Raw genomic sequence first — 21,127 nt, 5'->3', positions numbered from 1 at the left:
AGAATTAGAGGTGAAAGTATAGAATTGATTGTTCCGTTAAGATATGCCAGGCATGAAGAATGTTTTTTCTATAGCAGTCATTTGAAATCGAGCGGAGGGCAATATTTGTTACGGAATATCAGCCAGTGGAGATATATCAGCTTCCACACTGTTATTCTTCCCTCCCCTTCATACGAGAGTTTGGCAGAAGGAAGGTCGTGCGATATATACCATCACAAATATTGCCCTCCGCCTGCTTTCAAATCGATTTCTATGAAAAAAAAAAACATCCGTCATGCCTGCCGTATCCTAACGGAACTATTAATTCTATACTTTCGCCTCTATTTCTATCATGAACATGTACGTCTAAGTTTGGAAGATGATGTTAGCATTCCCATATCTTAAAAATTGTCGTTTGGCCAAAATGATGGTTTGGCAGAAAAAGCCATTCGGCCGAACGGGTGCCATAGGAGAAAATTTCATTTCCTTAACGGGTTTTACTACCAAAAATGTGAACCAGTTCGCCAAACGGATTTTATGATTTTCTAAATTTATGATTTTTCAATTTTTGTATTCATCAATCGGTGATATTCTTTTGTTTTATGACCTTTGTTTTAAGATTCTCTAGATGTCTTAATGAATTTTTGATAATGAACTTCTGATTTTCAATTTCCAGATCCAGATGTCTTATTTCTGATTTTTCATTTCTGATTTTTCTGTTTTTTTTTATTTTACTGAATTTTCAGATTTTTCAGTTTTTTAATATTTTTCTGAATTTTTATTTTTCTCATTTTTTTGGTTTGTTTTTTATTTTTATAATTTTTCTGATTTTTATAATTTTTTAATTTTTCGGAATTTTTTTCTAATTTTTTATTTTTTTCTGTTTTTCTGATTTTTTGATTTCTTTTATATTTCTGATTTTTCTGTTTTTTTTATTTTTCCGATTTTTTCCATTTCTTAGACTTTTCAAATTTTTCAGATTTTTTGCAGTTTTTACATTTTTTAGATACCTATTTTCGATTTTTTTTTATTTTTCTGGTTTTCTACTTTTTCTAATTTATCTAACCTTTCTGGATTTTTGCCTGATTTTTTTTTGGTCTTTCTGTTTTTTTTTATTCTGATGTAATTGATTTTTCTATTTTTCTAGTATTTTTATTTTTTAGAAAAAAAATATTTTTTTGGTTTCTTATTTAAAAATTTTTTTTTTTCAGATTTTACACTTTTTTTAAGGTTTTTAGATTCTTCAGATTTTGATTTTTATGATTTCTGATTTCTGGTTTCTGGCCGAAAAGGTCATTTGCTAGAAATTATCGTTTGGCTGAAAGAGTATTTTGGCAGAAAAAGCCATTCGGCCGAACGGGTGTTTTGGCCGAAAATACCATTTGCTGAACGTAATGGATTTTCTGATTTTCATGTTTTAATATATTCCTGTTTCTACTTTTTCTTTTTCTGATTTTCGATTTCGTATTTCTGATTTCTGATTTTTGATTTCCGATTTCTGATTTTTTTTTAATTTCTGACTTCTGATTTTTCCAATTTTACAATTTTTTCGCATTTTTATGATTTTTCTAATTTTTCTGAATTTTCTGATTTTTCTATTTTTAAGATTTTTTACCTTTTTCAGATTTTATTTTTTTTTTCTCATTTTCATGATTTTTCCAATTTACCAAATTTTTCTGATTTTTCTGAATTTTCTGATTTTTCTATTTTTAAAATTTTTCATTTTTTTCAGATTTATAGATTTTACAATTTTTCAAATTTTTTCTGATTTTTCAGAGTTTAGATTAATTTCTTATTTCTGATTTATGGTTTCTAGAAGATTATTTTCTTACTTTTCATGAAAAAGAATCGAAAAATATTCAAATCAGCTTTTTTGCTCTTAATGCTATTTTTTTCAATTTTTCTGAAGTTTTTGTTTTTTCTAGTTTCTTTGGTTTTTCTTCGTTTTTTTTTGTTGTTTCTAATTTTTCTGATGTTTCTAATACTTTTTGATTTTGTTTGTTTTTCTGTTTTTTTTTTTAATTTTCTGGTTTTTCTGATTTTTAAATTTTTCTTATTTTTCTGATTTTTATAATTTTAATAATTTTTCTTATTTTTATGATTTTTTATTAAATTTTCTGATGTTTATGATTTTTTTTAGTATTTTTATTGTTTAGAGAAATTTCAGATTCTAAAGTTTTTTTTAGATTTTTTAGATTCTTCAGATTTTGATTTTTCTGTTTTCTGATCTCTGGTTTCTGGCCGAAATGGTCGTTCAATCGAAAAGGTCTTTTGCTACAAAATGCCGTTTCCCCGAAATGGTGGCCATGAAAAAGCCATTCGGCCGAAGGGTGTTAAGGCCGGAAATGTCATTTGCTGAACGGGCAATATGATTAAAAATGTTGAACAGTTCGGCAAATGGATTTTCTAAATTTATGATTTTTTAATTATGTACACCACAAACTTGACACTTACAATTTTATGTTCAACCAAAACCAAACGAAAAACGATAACACCGAGTTTCCCCTGAAGAAGACCCGAAAAGTGGTCGAAACGTTGGGATAAAATCAAAATTATCGTTTGATTACAGAGACTGCACAGCCGAAACGTAGCATCATTTATGATTTTTCATTTTTCATAATTTACCGGTCTTCTGATTTTCATGTTTTGATATTTTCTTAATTTCTTAATAAATTTCTGATTTTCAAGTTAATTTTTCTGATATTTTCTAATTTTTCTGGTTTTTCTGACTTTTCTGACTTTTCTGATTTACTGATTTTGAGAATTTTTTAGATTTTTAATTTTTGTAGATTTTTTAGATGTATCACATTATACAGATTTTTCTGAATTTTGATTTTTCTTATTTCTAAACTGTAGTTTCTGCTTCCTGATTTCTGATTTCTATTTTTTTTTATTTCTGATTTTTAACTTCTTGAGTAGCTTCTCAAGAAAAAAATAAAAGGTATTCAACTCAGCATTTTCTGCTCTTGATGAATTATTTTTTCGATTGTACTGATTTGTCTGTTTTTTATAATTTTCCTGACTTTTTTAATTATTTTAGTTCTTCAAATCTTACACTTTTTCAAGATTTTTTATTTTTTTTACAATTTTTGTGATTTTTGGGATTTTTTTGATTTTATAAATTTTTCTGATCTTCTGATTTTTCTGATTACTTGATGTTTCTGATTTTCCCGATGCTCCTGATTTTTGTAACTCTCCTAATTTTTTAATTCTTAAAATTTTTTCTAATTCTTTTGATTTTTTAGATTTTTTACATTTTTCTTATTTTTCTGATTTTTCTGATCTATTTTTGGTTTCTCATTTCTGATTTCTGATTACTGATTTCTGATTTCTAATTTCTGATTTCCAATTTATGATTTCTAATGTCTGATTTCGGATTTTCAACTTCTTGATTATTTCCAAACTTCCAAAGAAATAAATCAAAAGGTATTTCGCGCTTGATGCAAATTTTTTTGATCTAACTGATTTGTTCTAGTTTCTCTAATTTACCAGATTTTTCAGAATTTTTAGATTTCTTTTATATTTTTTTAATATTTTAAATTTTTTCTAATTTTCTGATTTATAAAATTTTTCTGATTTTTTTTGTTTTATTGATTTTTCTGATTTTTCTGACTTTTTTTTTCAGATTTTTAGATGTTTTAGAATTTTTGGGTTTAATTTTCTTTAATCAAAAAATCAGAAAAATCAGGAACAACAGAAAAATAAGGAAAATCAGAAAAATCAGATCTTTTTCTAGTTTTCATGATTTTTTAGATTTCTCTGATTTTTTTTTGATTTTCCTAATTCTTTTTCAGATTTTTCTGAATTTGATTTTCTTTTCAAGTTTTTTAAATGTTCCAGGTTTTTCAGATTTTTTAGATCTTTCTGATTTCTGATTTCTGATTTCTAATTTCAATTTTCTAATTTTTGATTTCTGATTTTTAACTTATTGATTATTTTCTTACTTATCTCTTTTGCAGTTTTGCAATTTTTTAAATGTTCCAGGTTTTTCAGATTTTTTAGATCTTTCTGATCTCTGATTTATGATTTCTAATTTCAATTTTCTAATTTTTGATTTCCGATTTTTAATTTATTGATTATTTTCTTACTTATCTCTTTATGCAATTTTTTTGATCAAACTGATTTTTCTGATTTTTCTAATGTTTTGATATTTCAGATTTTTTAGATTTATTTGAATTTTCAGTTTTTTTTTTCTAATTTGTCTGATTCTTCTAATTTGACTGACTTTTCTGTTTTTTTTTTTTTTCAAATTTTTCCTTTTTTTCCAATTTTTCAGATGTTTTTGATTTTTTCTGATTTTGATTTTCCAGATTTTATAGATGTTTTAGGTTTTTCTGATTTTTCGGATTTGTTAGAATTTTCAGAATTTTCTCTGACTTCCAAATTTTTAAAAAAAATCCGTTTTTTCTTATTTTTCTGATTTGACAAATTTTTCTGATTTTTCTGATCTTTCGGATTTATTTTCAATTTTCACATTTTGATTTTTGGTTTTTATTTCTTCTTTCTAATTTTTGTTTTTTAATTTTTAATTAATAATTTCTGATAGACGATTCATGATTTTTAATTTTCAACTTCTTGATAATTTTTTAGTTCTCACGGAAAAAATCAAATGGTATTCAACTCAGTTTTTCCGCTCTTGATGCAAATTTTTCTTTGATTTTACTGATTTTTTTTCTGATGTTTTGGTTTTACAGATTTTTTGGATTCTTTAGAATTTTTTTTCTTTTTTTCATATTTTCCAGACTTTTTTTTTATATTTTTCTGATTTTTCCGATTTTTTAATTTTCTTGATTTTTTCTTATTTTTCTGTTTTTTTTAATTTCTCTGATTTTTGCCTTTTCTGATGTTTCTGATTTTTTCTGATTTTTTTTCATTTTTCTGAATTTTTATGTTTAGGATTTTTTAGATTTTTTGTTTGATTTTTTACATTTTCCAGACTAACCAAATTTTTAGATTTCTCTGATTTTTAGAATTTTTCACATTTTTTATTTTATTTTTTATTTATCTGATTTTTTTGATTTCTGGTTTCTGATTTCTGAATTCTGATTTTTAATTTTTGCTTATTTCTAATTACTAGTTTTTGATTTTCAATTTCTGATTTCTGATTTTGAACTTCTTGATTATTTTCTTACTTCTCGAGAAAAATTATTATTTCGATTGAAATCTGGTTTTGATTGGAGCTATGACTATACTGCAAAGTGAATTTGAAATAAATAATCTTACCCTTTTTGCCTTTCTCGTATACTAAGTATACGGTAAAGGCTATATGATCGCTCCAAAAACAAACTTTTTATAGAAGGCCCGGAGACCCATAGTGTTATATACCAATCGACTCAGTTCGACGAATTGAGGTGATGTCTGTGTGTGTGTGTGTGTGTGTGTGTATGTATGTGTGTGTGTATGTGTGTGTGTGTGTGTGCGCAAAACTACTAAAAAAATGTCACTCATTTTTCGGGCATTTACCCTCAACCGATTTGCTCGCAACAAGTTGCATTCGACGCGGAATCCTGTCCCATTGTTTCCTATTTGAAATTGGCCAGATCGGACTATGGGATCGAAAGTTATGGCCAAAATACAAACTCATACGAAAAAATCGCGTAAAAAATGTCACTCATTTTTCGGGCACTTACCCTCAACCGATTTGCTCGCAACAAGTTGCATTCGACGCAGAATCCTGTCCCATTGTTTCCAATCTGGGATCCGATTGGAATTTCCCGTCATCAATTTTGCACGGGAATTCAAAACTTTTTTGCGTGAAGGGCATTCCCAGAAATTGGATTTATGATTGCCCCCACAGTTTGCGCACTTAAATTTATTGGAATCTTCTCTCACAGGACATGCGTCCTTGGCGTGAGAGGTTCCACCACAAATCATGCATTTAGCATCCATGTGACAATGTTTGGTTCCATGACCCCACTTTTGGCACTTACGGCACTGGGTAGGGTTTTGGAAATTTCCCCCAGGCCTGCGGAAATGTTCCCATGTAACACGGACATGAGACATAATACAGGCCTTTTCCAAACTTTTCATATTATTTAGTTCACTTTTGTTAAAATGAACTAAATAAAATTCTTGAGAAATGCCCCTCTGGGAAGTACCAGAATGGGATTTCTTTTTCATCTTAATTACTTGGACTGGTGAAAATCCAAGTAATTGCGAAATTTCAATTTTAATCTCATCCAGTGATTTATCATCACTGGGGAGACCTTTCAAGACGACTTTGAATAATCGCTCAGTTTTGTCGTCGTATGTGAAGAATTTATGGCGCTTCTCAGTTAAATAGTGAAGAAGACGTTTGCGATCGTCAAAGGATCCCGGCAAAACGCGGCAGTCACCCTTCCTAGCAATCTGAAATGAAACCTTGATCCCCTGAAGGTTACTCAAAATCTCATTCCGGAAGCCAGAAAACTCGGCAACAGATACCACAATTGGCGGAATCCTTTGCTTTTTCGCATGAATCGAATCACCTGGGCTAGAGGTAGATTCGATTTGCTCAAATTCATCATTAATCAAATCGAACTGATTGCTCAGTTCGATTGGGGAAGAATTATTTCCGATATTAGAGTTCGAAGGAATATCTGAATTCTCCAGCTTCCTTCTATTTTTTCCGCGCTTGGGCAGGATTTGAAATTGGCCAGATCGGACTATGGGATCAAAAGTTATGGCCAAAATACAAATTCATACGAAAAAATTGGGTAAAAAATATCACTCATTTTTCGGGCACTTATCCTCAACCGATTTGCTTGCAACAAGTTGGCTTCGACGCAAAATCCTGTCCCATTCTTTCCTATTTGAAATTGACCAGATCGGACTATGGAATCAGAAGTTATGACCAAAATACAAATTCATACGAAAAAATCGCGTAAAAAATGTCACTCATTTTTCGGGCACTTACCCTCAACCGATTTGCTCGCAACAAGTTGCATTCGACGCAGAATCTTGTCCCATTGTTTCCTATTTGAAATTGGCCAGATCGGACTATGGGATCAGAAGTTATGGCCAAAATACAAATTCATACGAAAAAATCGCGTAAAAAATGTCACTCATTTTTCGGGCACTTACCCTCAACCGATTTGCTCGCAACAAGTTGCATTCGACGCAGAATCCTGTCCCATTGTTTTCTATTTGAAATTGGCCAGATCGGACTATGGGATCAAAAGTTATGGCCAAAATACAAATTCATACGAAAAAATTGCGTAAAAAATGTCACTCATTTTTCGGGCACTTCTCCTCAACCGATTTGCTTGCAACAAGTTGGCTTCGACGCAGAATCCTGTCCCATTTTTCCCTATTTGAAATTGACCAGATCGGACTATGGAATCTGAAGTTATGACCAAAATACAAATTCATACGAAAAAATCGCGAAAAAAATGTCACTCATTTTTCGGGCACTTACCCTCAACCGATTTGCTCGCAACAAGTTGCATTCGACGCAGAATCTTGTCCCATTGTTTCCTATTTGAAATTGGCCAGATCGGACTATGGGATCAGAAGTTATGGCCGAAATACAAATTCATACGAAAAAATCGCGTAAAAAATGTCACTCATTTTTCGGGCACTTACCCTCAACCGATTTGCTCGCAACAAGTTGCATTCGACGCAGAATCCTGTCCCATTGTTTTCTATTTGAAATTGGCCAGATCGGACTATGGGATCAAAAGTTATGGCCAAAATACAAATTCATACGAAAAAATTGCGTAAAAAATGTCACTCATTTTTCGGGCACTTATCCTCAACCGATTTGCTTGCAACAAGTTGGCTTCGACGCAGAATCCTGTCCCATTCTTTCCTATTTGAAATTGACCAGATCGGACTATGGAATCTGAAGTTATGACCAAAATACAAATTCATACGAAAAAATCGCGAAAAAAAATGTCACTCATTTTTCGGGCACTTACCCTCAACCGATTTGCTCGCAACAAGTTGCATTCGACGCAGAATCTTGTCCCATTGTTTCCTATTTGAAATTGGCCAGATCGGACTATGGGATCAGAAGTTATGGCCAAAATACAAATTCATACGAAAAAATCGCGTAAAAAATGTCACTCATTTTTCGGGCACTTACCCTCAACCGATTTGCTCGCAACAAGTTGCATTCGACGCAGAATCCTGTCCCATTGTTTCCTATTTGAATTTGGCCAGATCGGACTATGGGATCGAAAGTTATGGCCAAAATACAAATTCATACGAAAAAATCGCGTAAAAAATGTCACTCATTTTTCGGGCACATATCCTTAACCGATTTGCTCACAACAAGTTGCATTCGACGCAGAATGTCTCATATTTTCTTATTGAAAATTGGCCAGATCGGACTATATGCTTAGATGTTATGGTCAAATTACTATTTATTGCGAAAAAGAGTTCGAAAAAGTCTAGCTCACTTTTTTAGCACTTAGACTTCATCTATTGACGCTCGCAACAGATTGCATTCGACGCAGAATCTTGTCCCATTGTTTTCTTTTGAAAATTGGCTAGATCGGGCTATGGGATCGGAAATTATGGCTGAAACACCATTTTTGCCTTTTTCTACAAAAAGGCTGTATGTTCGCTCCAAAACCAAACTTTTACAGAAGGCCTGTAGACTCATAGTGTTATATACGTATAAGCTCGATGAACTGCGATGATGTCTCTTTGTGTGTGTGTGCGCGCACCAAAAGTGCAAAAAGTTTAGCTCACTTTTTTGGAACTTATCCTCAACCGATTTAATTCCAACTATAGATAGTAGAATAGATAGATGAGCGAAAGCATGGCTGAGTCGATTTTTCTGCCCGTGCACACGCACATATGACGTCACAGCCCTTAACGTTTCCATTGAAATCGTGACGTCATGCTCGTTTGGAGACACGTTTGACAGTTCGTTTGGAGACAGAGGATTTATCTTCACTCATCTATATATTCCACTATCTATAATTCCAACAAGTTTCATTCGACGCGAAATCCTGTCGTATTGTTTTCTATTGAAAATTTGGACCATGGGCACAGAAATTATGACCAAAATATACTATGTGTTATAAAAAAGCGAGTAAAAAAGTCTAGCTGACTTTTAATGGACTTACCCTCAACCGATTTACTCACAACAAATTGCATTAGATGCGGAATCCTGTTCTATTTAGAAAGTTGGCCAGATTGGACTATTACCTTTGAAATTATGGCCAAAATACTTTTTGCCTTTCTTGTGCAACAAAGTTGTACCGAAAGGCTATAATTTCTTTCCGAAAACGAACTATCGGATGCTTCCACACTGATACACTTCCCTTCCTCTTCATACGGGAGTTTGGTAGAAAGACGGTCATGAGATTTATATCATAACAAATATTGCCCTCCGCTCGCTTGATGGGAATGACATTTTCGTTTTCTTTTTGTGTAGTCGGAGCTTCAGTTCAATTTACATCCAAAAGTGATATCCTTAAAATATATGACTGGGTAAAATAAAACAGGGGTATGTACGTCAAAAAGATTGGAAAAGGAAACAAAAATGTCGAAATTCTTATTAGCATATTGTACAGGGGATGTCCAAAATAACTGGGATAGGCAAGTTTTAGGCATAATTAGATGTGTTGTAACTATGTCAATTATTATCCGATTTGGACAATTCACGGATGCCTGAATTAGACATTTAATGTAGTTTCACCATATGCTCATGGAACCGACCAGTGCCATTGGATACCGGTGATATTCCGGGTTTTTCGAAGGTAGGTTCAGAACCGTAAATTTGTGGTGGGTATTAGAATAAGTTGTGGTTGAAAACAGAATAATATTAGTAACCACAAATAAAGTAGGGGTCTTTCTGATTGGAACCATATGTTGAAATTCGAAATCGGACCAGAATCAAGTGAGATATGGCCATTTGCTTAGAATCGGTGCCGATCGGGAGTTTTAAAAGGGACCAGGCCACACATTCATTTGAATCAAGCTTTTTGAGCGATCTTCGATTATGATTACATTCCAGAAGTCTTCTGTCACGTCAAGAATGAAAAACTAACCAAAAAGACGGATTCTGAAGTCGCTGGGGTGCCCCCGGGGAACCCGTAGAGGGGACATTTCAGTTTTGGCACCAAAGCTAGCCATGCGACGGTTCGTCTTTCATGGTTCTCAGGAAGCGAGGTATGAGTATAAAATGGACCATTGACGGCCTTGACCGCTTCCGAGACCTACGGATTGTCCCCGGGGAACCCGTAGAAGGGGAGATTTCTGTTTTAGCACCAAAACTGGACATTCGACGGTTCTTTTCTCACGGTTTTCTATCAGGGAGTGAGGTATGAGTATAAAATGAACAATTGACGGCTTTGGCCGCTTCCGGGACCTACGGATTTGTCCCCGGGGAACCTGTAGAAGGGGACATTTATGTTTTAGCGCCAAAACTGGTCATTCGACGGTTCGTTTTTCATGGTTCTCTATCCGGAAGTGAGGTATGAGTATAAAATGGATCATTGACGGCTTTGACCGCTTCCGGGACCTACGGATTATCCCCGGGGAACCCGTAGAAGGGGACATTCCAGTTTTAGCGCCAAAACTGGACGTTCGATGATTCTTTTCTCATGGTTTTCTATCAGGGAGCGAGGTATGAGTATAAAATGAACAATTGACGGCTTTGGCCGCTTCCGGGACCTACGGATTTGTCCCGGGGAACCTGTAGAAGGGGACATTAATGTTTTAGCGCCAAAACTGGTCAGTCGACGGTTCGTTTTCCATGGTTTTCTATCAGAAAGTGAGGTATGAGTATAAAATTGACGGCTTTGACCGCTTCCGGGACCTACGGATTGTCCCCGGGGAACCTGGAAAAGGGGATATTTCAGTTTAAGCACCAAAACTAGTCATTCAATGGCTCGTTCTTTATGGTTTTCGATCGGGAAGCGAGCTTTGAATATAAAATTGACCATTGATGACACTGACCGTTTCCGGGACCTACGGATTGTAGGGGAAAAGGACATTTCAGCTTAACCCTTGAAGGCGCAAGACGATTTTTTAGAATTCGTCGAAAATATTTTTAACGAAAATAACCATTGGAATTATTAACATTAAACGTATTTTCGGTTTGTTGTTTTAAAACAACATTGCGCATTTAAGGGTTGAGCACTAAAGCTAGTCATTCGGCGACTCGTTCCTCATGGTTTCGATCGGGAAGCGAGGTATGAACATAAACGACCATTGACGATTTTGACCGCTTCCGGGAGCTCTGGATTACTCCCAGAAGAACCTGTAAAAAGGGTCTTTTCGGATTTAGCGTCAAATTTAGTCACACGACGGATCTTTTGTCATAGTTTTCTATCAGGAAGCGAGGTATGATTACAAAATCTATTATTGACGACTTTGTCCGCTTTTGGGACCTACGGATTATTCCCGGGGAACCTGTAGAAGAGGGCATTCCACACACTGCGCCAGAATAAGTCATTCGAGGGTTCTGTTCTCAAAGTTATCGATTAAGAAGCAAGGAATGAATATTAGATTGATATTAGCGATTATAATCACTTCCGGAACCTATGCATTGCTCCAAGGAAATCTGATGATGGAGACATTTCAGTTTTAGCGCCAAAAAAAGTCATTGAACAGCTTTTTTTTCATGGTTTTCTATCAGGAAGCGCAGTATGAATATAAAATGGACCATTGAAGACTCTGACCACTTCTGGAACCTACCAACTGCCCCAGGGAAACCTATATAAGGAGCATTCCAGTGTTTGCGCCGAAACTAATCATTCGACGGTTGTTTTTCATAGTTTTTGATCCGAAAGCGAGGTTTGAATATAAGATGGACTATTGACGATTCTGATTCTGTAGTAGCCTGTAGTAGGGGATATTTCAGTTTTAGTGCAAAAAGAAGTCATTTGACGATCAGAAGTCTTTCGAAAACCATGAAAAAGAACCGTCGAATGACTAGATTTTGTGCCAAAACTTAAATGTCCCCTCTACGGGTTCCCCCGGGGACAATCCCCAGGTCCCGGAAGCGGTCAAAGCCGTCAATTGTCTACAGTCAAAACTCCATGAGTCGATGTTCTATAACTCGATATCGACTCATGGAAGCAAATTATGGCATATATGTAGAAAAATATTTTCTGGGTTACTGTGACGGTCCCTTCAAACAGCTTTCTGAGGATTTTCTATTCCACATCTCGATATTTCCATGAGTCGATGGTCCCTTCAATATCGACTCATGGAGGTTTGACTGTATTTTATACTCTACCTCACTTCCTGATAAAGAACCATGAAAAACGAACCGTCGAATGACTTGCTTTGGTGCCAAAACTGAAATGTCCCCTTCTACGGGTTCCCCGGGGATAATCCGTAGGTCCCGGAAGCGATCAAAGCCGTCAATGATCCATTTTATACTCATACCTCACTTCCGGATAGAGAACAATGAAAAACGAACCGTCGAATGACCAGTTTTGGCGCTAAAACATAAATGTCCCCTTCTACGGGTTCTCCGGGGACAAATCCGTAGGTCCCGGAAGCGGCCAAAGCCGTCAATTGTTCATTTTATACTCATGCCTCGCTTCCTGATAGAAAACCATGAGAAAAGAACCGTCGAATGTCCAGTTTTGGTGCTAAAACAGAAATCTAGACCAACATTTAAAAAGGGCGTAACAGCCAAAATTTATTCCTCCTGATTCTTTGTCCACATATATAGCTATATATGTAGACGAAGAATCAGAAGGAATAAATTTTGGCTGTTACGCCCTTTTCAAATGTTGGTCTAGAAATGTCCCCTTCTACGGGTTCCCCGGGGACAATCCGTAGGTCTCGGAAGCGGTCAAAGCCTTCAATGATCCATTTTATACTTATACCTCGCTTCCTGATAGAAAACCATGAAAAACGAATCGTCGGATGGCTAGCTTTGGTGCTAAAACATAAATGTCCCCTTCTACGGGTTCCCCGGGGACAATCCATAGGTCCCGGAAGCGGTCAAAGCCGTCAATGATCCATTTTGTACTCATACCTCACTTCCGGATAGAGAACCATGAAAAACGAACCGTCGAATGACCAGTTTTGGCGCTAAAACTGGAATGTCCCCTTCTACGGGTTCCCCGGGGACAATCCGTAGGTCTCGGAAGCGGTCAAGGCCGCCAATGGTCCATTTTATACTCATACCTCACTTCCTGATAGAAAACCATAAAAAACGAACCGTCGCATGGCTAGCTTTGGTGCCAAAACTGAAATGTCCCCTCTACGGGTTCCCCGGGGGCACCCCAGCGACTTCAGAATCCGTCTTTTTGGTTGGTTTTTCATTCCTAACGTGACAGAAGACTTCTGGACTGTAATCATAATCGAAGATCGCTCAAAAAGCTTGATTCAAATGAATGTGTGACCTGATCCCTTTTAAAACTCCCGATCGGCACCGATTCTAAGCAAATGGCCATATCTCACTTGATTCTGGTCCGATTTCGAATTTCAGCATATGGTTCCAATCAGAAAGAGCCCTACTTTACTTGTGGTTACTAATATTATTCTGTTTTCAACCACAACTTATCCTAATACCCACCACAAATTTACGGTTCTGAACCTACCTTCGAAAAACCCGGAATATCTCCTGTATCCGATGGCCATGGTCGGTTCCATGAGCATATGGTGAAACTACATTAAATTTCTAGTTCAGGCATCCGTGAATTGTCCAAATCGGATAATAATTGACATAGTTACAACACATCTAATTATGCCTAAAATGTGCCTATCCCAGTTATTTTGGACATCCCCTGTAGATCAAGCTGAAAACCGAACCGAGGTTTCGCGACAATCGCATTTTCTCGCATTTCCGGATGTTGCAACTGCATCGCGAGTAGTGCGCAACTGTGCCATAGTCGGGCACCACTCGCGATGCAGTCGCGACATCCGGGAATGGGACAAAATATTATTTTCGGTTTTCAACTGGATCTACAATATCTTTGCCATAAATAATCTGATTTTCATAGAACGGACAAAGAAATTTGTCTTTTTTACTCCTAGCTACTAGCTCATCTATTTTCAAGCAAACACATTTTACGAAGGTCGAGAAAGGCACCATCACCGCTAGGTGGATTAATCTGGGTTTTTTTGATATGTTTGACTTTTGGTATTTTAGTTTACTACATTCAGTTATCCACAGATTTTTATTGATGTTGACTCATTTTGACTAATTTCGCGTGTTCAATTCATAAAAGTCACATATAATTAATACTGCTTTAAATCTCTCTTCCAGTCATTTATTGAAAACCACGGCGTGAGTGGTTCCTGCGGATAAATCTTTCTACCGTGCATCAGTCCACTATTAGTAACTTGTCCGTCCTTTGTTGATCACATACCTTCGGTAGATACCACAAGCCTCCATTCACTGCAAGTACCTTTTCCGAGCCGGAGTCCATTTCTCGGATCATTTAACAACAGCCATCCCAGACAAGTTGCTCAGTCGAATATGGATGGTGCCAAATGCAATACCAACTGAAATGTTGACTGCATCCGGCTATTAAATTAGATATCATCAACTACGCGTTATACATCCTCCCACATTCCTATCCAAAAGACCATTTCCAAATGACATATTCTGCCGAACGACTTTTTTTGGCCAAAGAACTAGTTTTGCCATTTCGGCCAAATTACATTTTGAGCCAAATGGCCCTTTCACGAAATTGGAAAAAAATGGCCCTTTCTGTCGAACGACCATGTCGGTCAAACGGTATTTGCAGCATAACAACTTTTTCGGCCAAATAACCAGTTCGGTCATAACGAGTTCAGTGCGAGATTTCTCTTGTTTCGGACAGCAGAACGATGCACATAGGAGTACGTAGTATAAAAGCGTGGCCAAAACTTTGTCAATCATTTTGTCGTCTGTAAATGCATTGATTATAAACAGCAAAGTGTATTTTTTGTTTTTATGCTCTTGGCAATCATCTAGCAGAGAAGTATTACCATTGGCGGAGTCCGTTATTGCTTTTTGATAGAGTGCCACTTGGCGCAAGAACGCTGCCTTTGTGAACTACAGCGTGTTTGCGACGAGTGGTGTCTACCTCTGGTTCCTCCAGTGAGTATGCTCTTTCTTATGTTATCTTAATTATTTTATTGTTACTTACTATATTTATCGAAAAGGTGTACTATCTTTATTTACTTTGACTATATAAATTTGTCTTCGGAGAATATTTATGTTCCTGGATAAAGTGTTGTAACATTAAAAGGAGCAGATCCAATAAATACGGAATGCAAATCAGTTGCTTTATTTCTTAATAACCTTTTACATCCCAAAAATGCGTATGCTTCTTATGGATCTAAATCTTAACTCTTGTTAGGAATCGAAACACAATTTATGCGAGATTTATCGCTCAAAACCATGATTACTTAATTTTTTTGTCTAACTATTTATGCAAATTTCACTATTTTGAAATAAAAAATTATTCACGATTGCGTGAGGATGCGTGAAATGTTTTTCAAGGAGCTTATTAAGGAAACTCCAATCTTTCCAACGCTGACAATTTTGTTGCTTGGACGGGTTTGGAACCCAATCAAAAGTTTTATTTCGTAAAACATACTATTGTAAAAAAGGTGGAAAAAAGCTAGCAATTATAATTATGGTTATGGATCACCTGTAAATGTTTTCAGATTGAATCATGCTTAAAAACTTTTTACATACCCTCATTATTGATACCTATATTGACTTTCATCTTAAAAATCATTTAAAACCAAGAACAACAGGATTACACGTGAACATTTTATCATGCACACTTGCGATAAAACTACCATCAAAATTATGGCGAAGTTTTGACAGCCAGCATTGCTTACAAGTTGACAATATTGGTTCAAAAGTCCCATGGCCAATTAGTATAACTATGTGAGAGTTCAAAAATGAAAAATAATTTGGAAATTTCTGAAAAAATTGTTTTTGACTTTTGGCCAGGGTTTGGGCTGAAATACTCCTCAGTGCGATGGCGCTATCGGACGAAGTATTGTGTTCTGCTTTGCGCGGCCGGTAATAAAAATCAGTTCAGTGTGAGATTTCTCGCCTAACTTTTCAAAAGGTCCTAAGTAACATTTTTTTCATGAATTAATGTGAATAGCGCAATCAACAGACCAATATGAAAGCTTTTGATTGCAGTACTCAAATTAATTCATGAAAAAAATGTTACTTAGGTCCTTTTGAAAAGTTAAGCGAGATTTCTCCTGTTTCGGACAGCAGAACGATGGCGCGATCGGACGAAATATTGTGTTCTGCATTGCGCGGCCGGTGATAAAAATCAGTTCAGTGCATGATTTCTCTTGTTCGGACAGCAGAACGACGATCGCGCGATCGGTCGAAATATTGTGTTCTGCATTGCGCGCCCGGTAGGCCGGTAGTTAGTTTGTACTACTTTTCGCGCCCGATTCATGGCTAGGTAAAATCACTGTGTATAAAGAATGACACGGTCGTATCGCTTATCAGAGTGAATCCAGATCCAACGGTGCCTACCAATTAACTGATAATCCTTCCTGTGGTTTTTGTGGAGACGCAGAGGTAAACACGGTCTTCAAATAGCAAAAACCACCTACTAATATTCCTTCCTTCTTCCTAACTGACTACAAGGACGTGGCCGGCGCCGTTATTGATCATTTGAATTTTAGAGTCACTGAAACTTGCACAATGAGAATGCTTGAACAATCCCAGTCAATCATTCAGTTGATTCTTTGTGCAATTTCACTGATTCTGGTCAATCACGGAGTAGCAACCATAGATATGTGTAGTCAGTCAAAGCTAAGCTAAGCTAAGCCAAATAACCAGTTCGGTCATAACATTTTCCGCCTAATGGTTTGTTTAGCTTAAAGACATATTCGGCTAAAAATCATTTGCCGAATAACACGTAAAGCTGAAAGCCATCCAGTTGGCTGAATTAAACGTTTGACCGAATAAAACCTTCGGCAAAACGGTTATTAGGTCAAAAATAGTTTGTCAAGAAATGTCATTTATCTAAAAGCGACATAGGCCCATACGGCCTAAAATGTCGTTTTACGGGAATGATGATTTGCAGAGAAGGGTCGTTTGACCGAAAATGTTATTTACTGTACTGGTTTTGGCCAAAAAACGTCGATCAGTCCGCTTGTAAATTTTGGCCGGATGGTGACCATTTCGGCCAAATGACCTATTCAGCCAAACAACTTTACGGCTGAAGGACATTTTGTCCAAAAAACTTTGAATGACATATTCGGCCGAACAGTCTTATTCAGCCTTGTAGTCTTTGGTGAAATAACTTTTGTCAAAACGGCCCTTTCAAAACGTTAAGGTCACTCCTGACGGAATCCAATTTTCAAAGTACTCGCGTTTTCAAGGGCACACCATTCGATACGGAAGCAACGCACAACTATCATTTTTATTTTTTCACTCATGCTGCGACGCAGCAAAGCTAAAAAATTAAAATGACAGTTGTGCGTTGCTTCCGTATCGAATGGTGTGCCCTTGAAAACGCGAGTACTTTGAAAATTGGATTCCGTCAGGAGTGACCTTAAACAAACTTAATTCAACAAGAAAATCTTAGGATTTGAACAGGAAAATCTGCGGAGTTCCCACGAAAAATTTTGAACGGCGGCGTAGTCTAGTCTCGCGAAGGTCTAAGGTCTAAGTTCCACTGTCTAAATTTGAGTAAAAAACATTCCACTGAGGTGTTCGCAACGGCCACATTGATCAGTTGAGCCTCAAGAAAGCGGCCACTATCCAAATTTTAGTACAAGTAATTGCACTGAGGTATTCTTCATTTCTTCTTTATTCTTTTAACTCAACATTAAGATGTCTCAAATCTTATTACAAAAAAAAACAATATCATTATTACAAATAAATGTCTAAAATCAAAATTCATATACATTTGCATATCAAATTTAAATTTAAATGTTTTAGAAAACTATGTTTCTTTACAATTGAAGAACACATTAGAAATATTGAACCAAGACAGAGTGCGAGCTGGCCGCTATGTTGTGTACAAGAATGGCCAAAAATAATTGCACTAATACATTCACAGTGTCCATAGCAATTTAGGACGATTATTATGAGGACGATCACTGTTCAAATTTGAGTTTAAATGATTGGAATGAGGCCCTGACGCCAACCACTGTCTGAATTTTATTACAAATGAATGATGTGTAATGCATGCGGTTTCTTTAATTATGTAACAACTTCATTTTAGCAATATGAATTACTGAATTTTTTACTAACTGCCTCCGACATTCTCTATTTGAACCATTTGCAGATGGCACGCACCTTCTTGGACCTGCTGTGGGACTACGGCGTGTTCGTGGTGTTCATCATCTTCTCCACGCTGGTTCCCCTGTGGGGACGTTTCTTCGGCAAGAAGGAGAAAACCAAAGCGGACTATGTGTTCGGGTTGGGTACGATTTCGATGGGTGCCATGATGCTGTCGATCGCCCGCGGGACGCTGGGCGTTCGATCGTTCCTGGGATATCCGAGTGAACTGTTCTACCGTGGGTCGGCCATGTGGGAAACCCTGTACGGGATGGTGACCGCCTATCCGATCGTTTGCTTCGTATTCATCCCGGTGTACTTTAATCTGGGCGTTACCTCCGTTTACCAGTATTTGGATTTGAGGTGAGGTGCAGCAATGCTTTAAAAAGACAAATCGTCATTTTTAATCACTTTCTTCATTATGAACAGGTTCAACAGCCGCATAGTTCGTTGCCTGGCGTCCGGAACCTACGTGGTCCGATCTTTACTAAACCTTGGCGTTACGGTTTACACTCCAACGGTAGCTCTGAATACCGTCATCGGAATACCTTACTGGGTCTCCTTACTCGGAATATCCGTCATCAGTATCATATTTAACCTGCTAGGAGGACTGAAAGCAGCTATCATGGCCGATGTAATCCAGGGAGTCACCATGATCTTGATCTCGATCGGAATCATCATCCAGTCAATGGTCACAGTTGGAGGTTTCGGGAAGATTTTCACGATTCCCGCAGAAAATGGTATGTCTGGATATATATTTTTTCTATGGTCAAATGGTGGATTAACCCTGTTTAAAATTCCCAACAGGTCGCCTAAACTTCTTCAACTTTACGGGAGACTTCACGATACGAGTGGATACAACTTCGGCCTGGTTGGGACAGCTCTTCATGTCGCTGAGTATCTTCGGCTGCCAACAAAACTTTGTGCAACGTTATCTGAGCATGAGCACGTTTAAGGAGGTGCGTCGCACTCTGATGAGCAACATTCCTGTCGTGGTCACGTTGTTCTCTTTGGCGTGGATCGTCGGAATGGGAGTCTACTCGGTGTACGCTGATTGTGACCCGATGACCGAAGGCTACATCAACAAGATGGACGAAATTTTGCCATTTTTCGTGGAGGACAAATTCAGCTATCTGCCAGGAGTGTTGGGATTATTTATGGCATCGCTGTTCAACGGAGCGTTGAGCTTGAACGTGTCCAATCTCAACTCGCTGGCTACCGTTACCTGGGAGGACTTCCTGTCGCAGTTGCCACGTTTTAAGGGCATCAGCGACAAGCAACAGTTGACCATCATCAAATTCATCGGATCAGTCTACGGAGTTATGGTCATGGGTGTTGGCTTTGCTGTGGGCCTTTTGTCCGGAGTGATCGAAAGCAGTATGCTAATGACCTCCGCAACGTCGGGACCGCTGCTAGGAGTATTTCTTCTTGCCATGCTCGTACCAGTAGCCAACTGGAAAGGCGCAGCCTGCGGAATGATTGTTTCTCACATTATCACTCTATGGATTACGTTCGGAAGTCTTACCGTCAACAAAGAAACTGTACTGCTGCCTACTACTATTGAGGTAAGTCCGCGATTACTTCTTTCCGCCATCAAGTTTTCAATATCATTTTTTCTCGCAGGGTTGTACAAACGAGACATTCTCGGCTGGCATTATCAAACCATCCAAGTCGTGGCTTCTCTCCAACACTCCCCTCGAAGTTGAATCGGACTTCTCCTACCTGGACGGACCCTCGGAGGTGCACATCCCGGAAACCCGTCAGTTCCCGGAAAACCTGTACTCAATCTCGTACATGTACTACAGCTTAATCGGAACATTCCTAACCGTCACCATCGGAATCCTCGTCAGTTATCTGACACAAAACCGAGATGATGCTTACGACCACAAACTCCTTCATCCGGCAGTCTATCGTTTGAGCCGAATGCTGCCCGGTAAGCCCCGCCGCTATGTCAACAACCCCGACATTCGACCAAAACACGCCCCAGCGACATCCAAGAAAATCCCTCTGGACAACCCGGCCTTCGAGCCAGGCATGGAGTCGATACACGGGAAGAAGTCTCCCCTGGAGCCGTCGGTATTCGTCGTCAACACGCCGCCGGCTTCGTCCAGTGTTCCCAGTGCTGAGTCAGCTGCGTTTACCAACCGACAGTTAGACTGCGGCGAACTGACAGAAGTCCGAACGTGAGTCTCCGCTATCGCCACCTTGATTAGCTAGTAAGTGTGTGCCGCTGATCATTATTTAATGCGTTTGTTTGTTAAGTTGTAAGAGCTTAGAACACAAAAGACTGTGATAAGACATAATCAAGTTTAAGGATATTGAAATAACTACAAAAACCCAGATTAGAATCCGAGTTTCCATCGTTGTTGGAGCAACGATTATTTCATGGAATCGAAATACAAGTACTTGCTAGTATGAATATCTTTTTAGAATAAAATATGTTTTACAACTCTTGACATGCCCGTCTTGGGTTTCGTATGTGCCAGCGCTAGTTGTGAATATCACATTACCAGCTTCCGGTTCTGCACCACACACAGGAGCACAATGGACCGGCAACGCAACACTACGCTCGAGTAAGCCAGAATAACTTCATCCTGCTCAATTTATTACCATCTTTATAGCAGGATGGCGGCTGTCTACAAAATTCCCAACCCACCTTGATTGTGTTGAACGATGATGATGCTGTCGAAGTATGAAGGCTTGGTTTCATCCTCTCGGTTTCAAACTGACGATGATGTGGATGAGAAGTGGTAAATCGTATACAATTTCTTCCCTCATGCGATGGATGCGAGCTCTGTTCTTCGTAGCAACGTCAGCAGAGCTGATGTTGACTTATCAAGTGGAAAACACCATTTTGCTTCGTGCAATGGAGTGGAAGCTCTTTTCACCGGTTTATATTTTTGCACTGCACGAACGTAGGACTGGTACTAATATCTAATGTTTTAGGTCTATTGTGTTATAAGAAATATTTGCAAAGGCAGAATTTGT

The 21,127-nt window shown here is 37.4% G+C and overlaps 1 protein-coding gene across 11 annotated transcripts in view; it reads left to right on the top strand.

The window, feature by feature from the left end:
• The window catches only part of LOC134217380 (sodium-coupled monocarboxylate transporter 1-like), a 114,647-nt gene extending 94,052 nt beyond the window's left edge, over nucleotides 1–20,595 (top strand). For all 11 annotated transcript variants that reach the window (XM_062696636.1, XM_062696856.1, XM_062696709.1 and 8 more), the window contains 4 exons: nucleotides 18,147–18,502; nucleotides 18,569–18,879; nucleotides 18,947–19,704; nucleotides 19,763–20,595. In XM_062696636.1, the coding sequence (XP_062552620.1) occupies nucleotides 18,147–18,502; nucleotides 18,569–18,879; nucleotides 18,947–19,704; nucleotides 19,763–20,326 (1,989 nt within the window). In that variant the 3' untranslated portion in view covers nucleotides 20,327–20,595. The remainder of the gene's footprint in view (nucleotides 1–18,146; nucleotides 18,503–18,568; nucleotides 18,880–18,946; nucleotides 19,705–19,762) is intronic.
• The last annotated feature ends 532 nt before the right edge of the window (nucleotides 20,596–21,127 follow it).

The sequence above is a fragment of the Armigeres subalbatus genome, chromosome 1, assembly GCF_024139115.2.
Source record: "Armigeres subalbatus isolate Guangzhou_Male chromosome 1, GZ_Asu_2, whole genome shotgun sequence".
Classification (NCBI taxonomy): domain Eukaryota; kingdom Metazoa; phylum Arthropoda; class Insecta; order Diptera; family Culicidae; genus Armigeres; species Armigeres subalbatus.
This window is presented reverse-complemented; position numbering and strand designations above follow the sequence as displayed.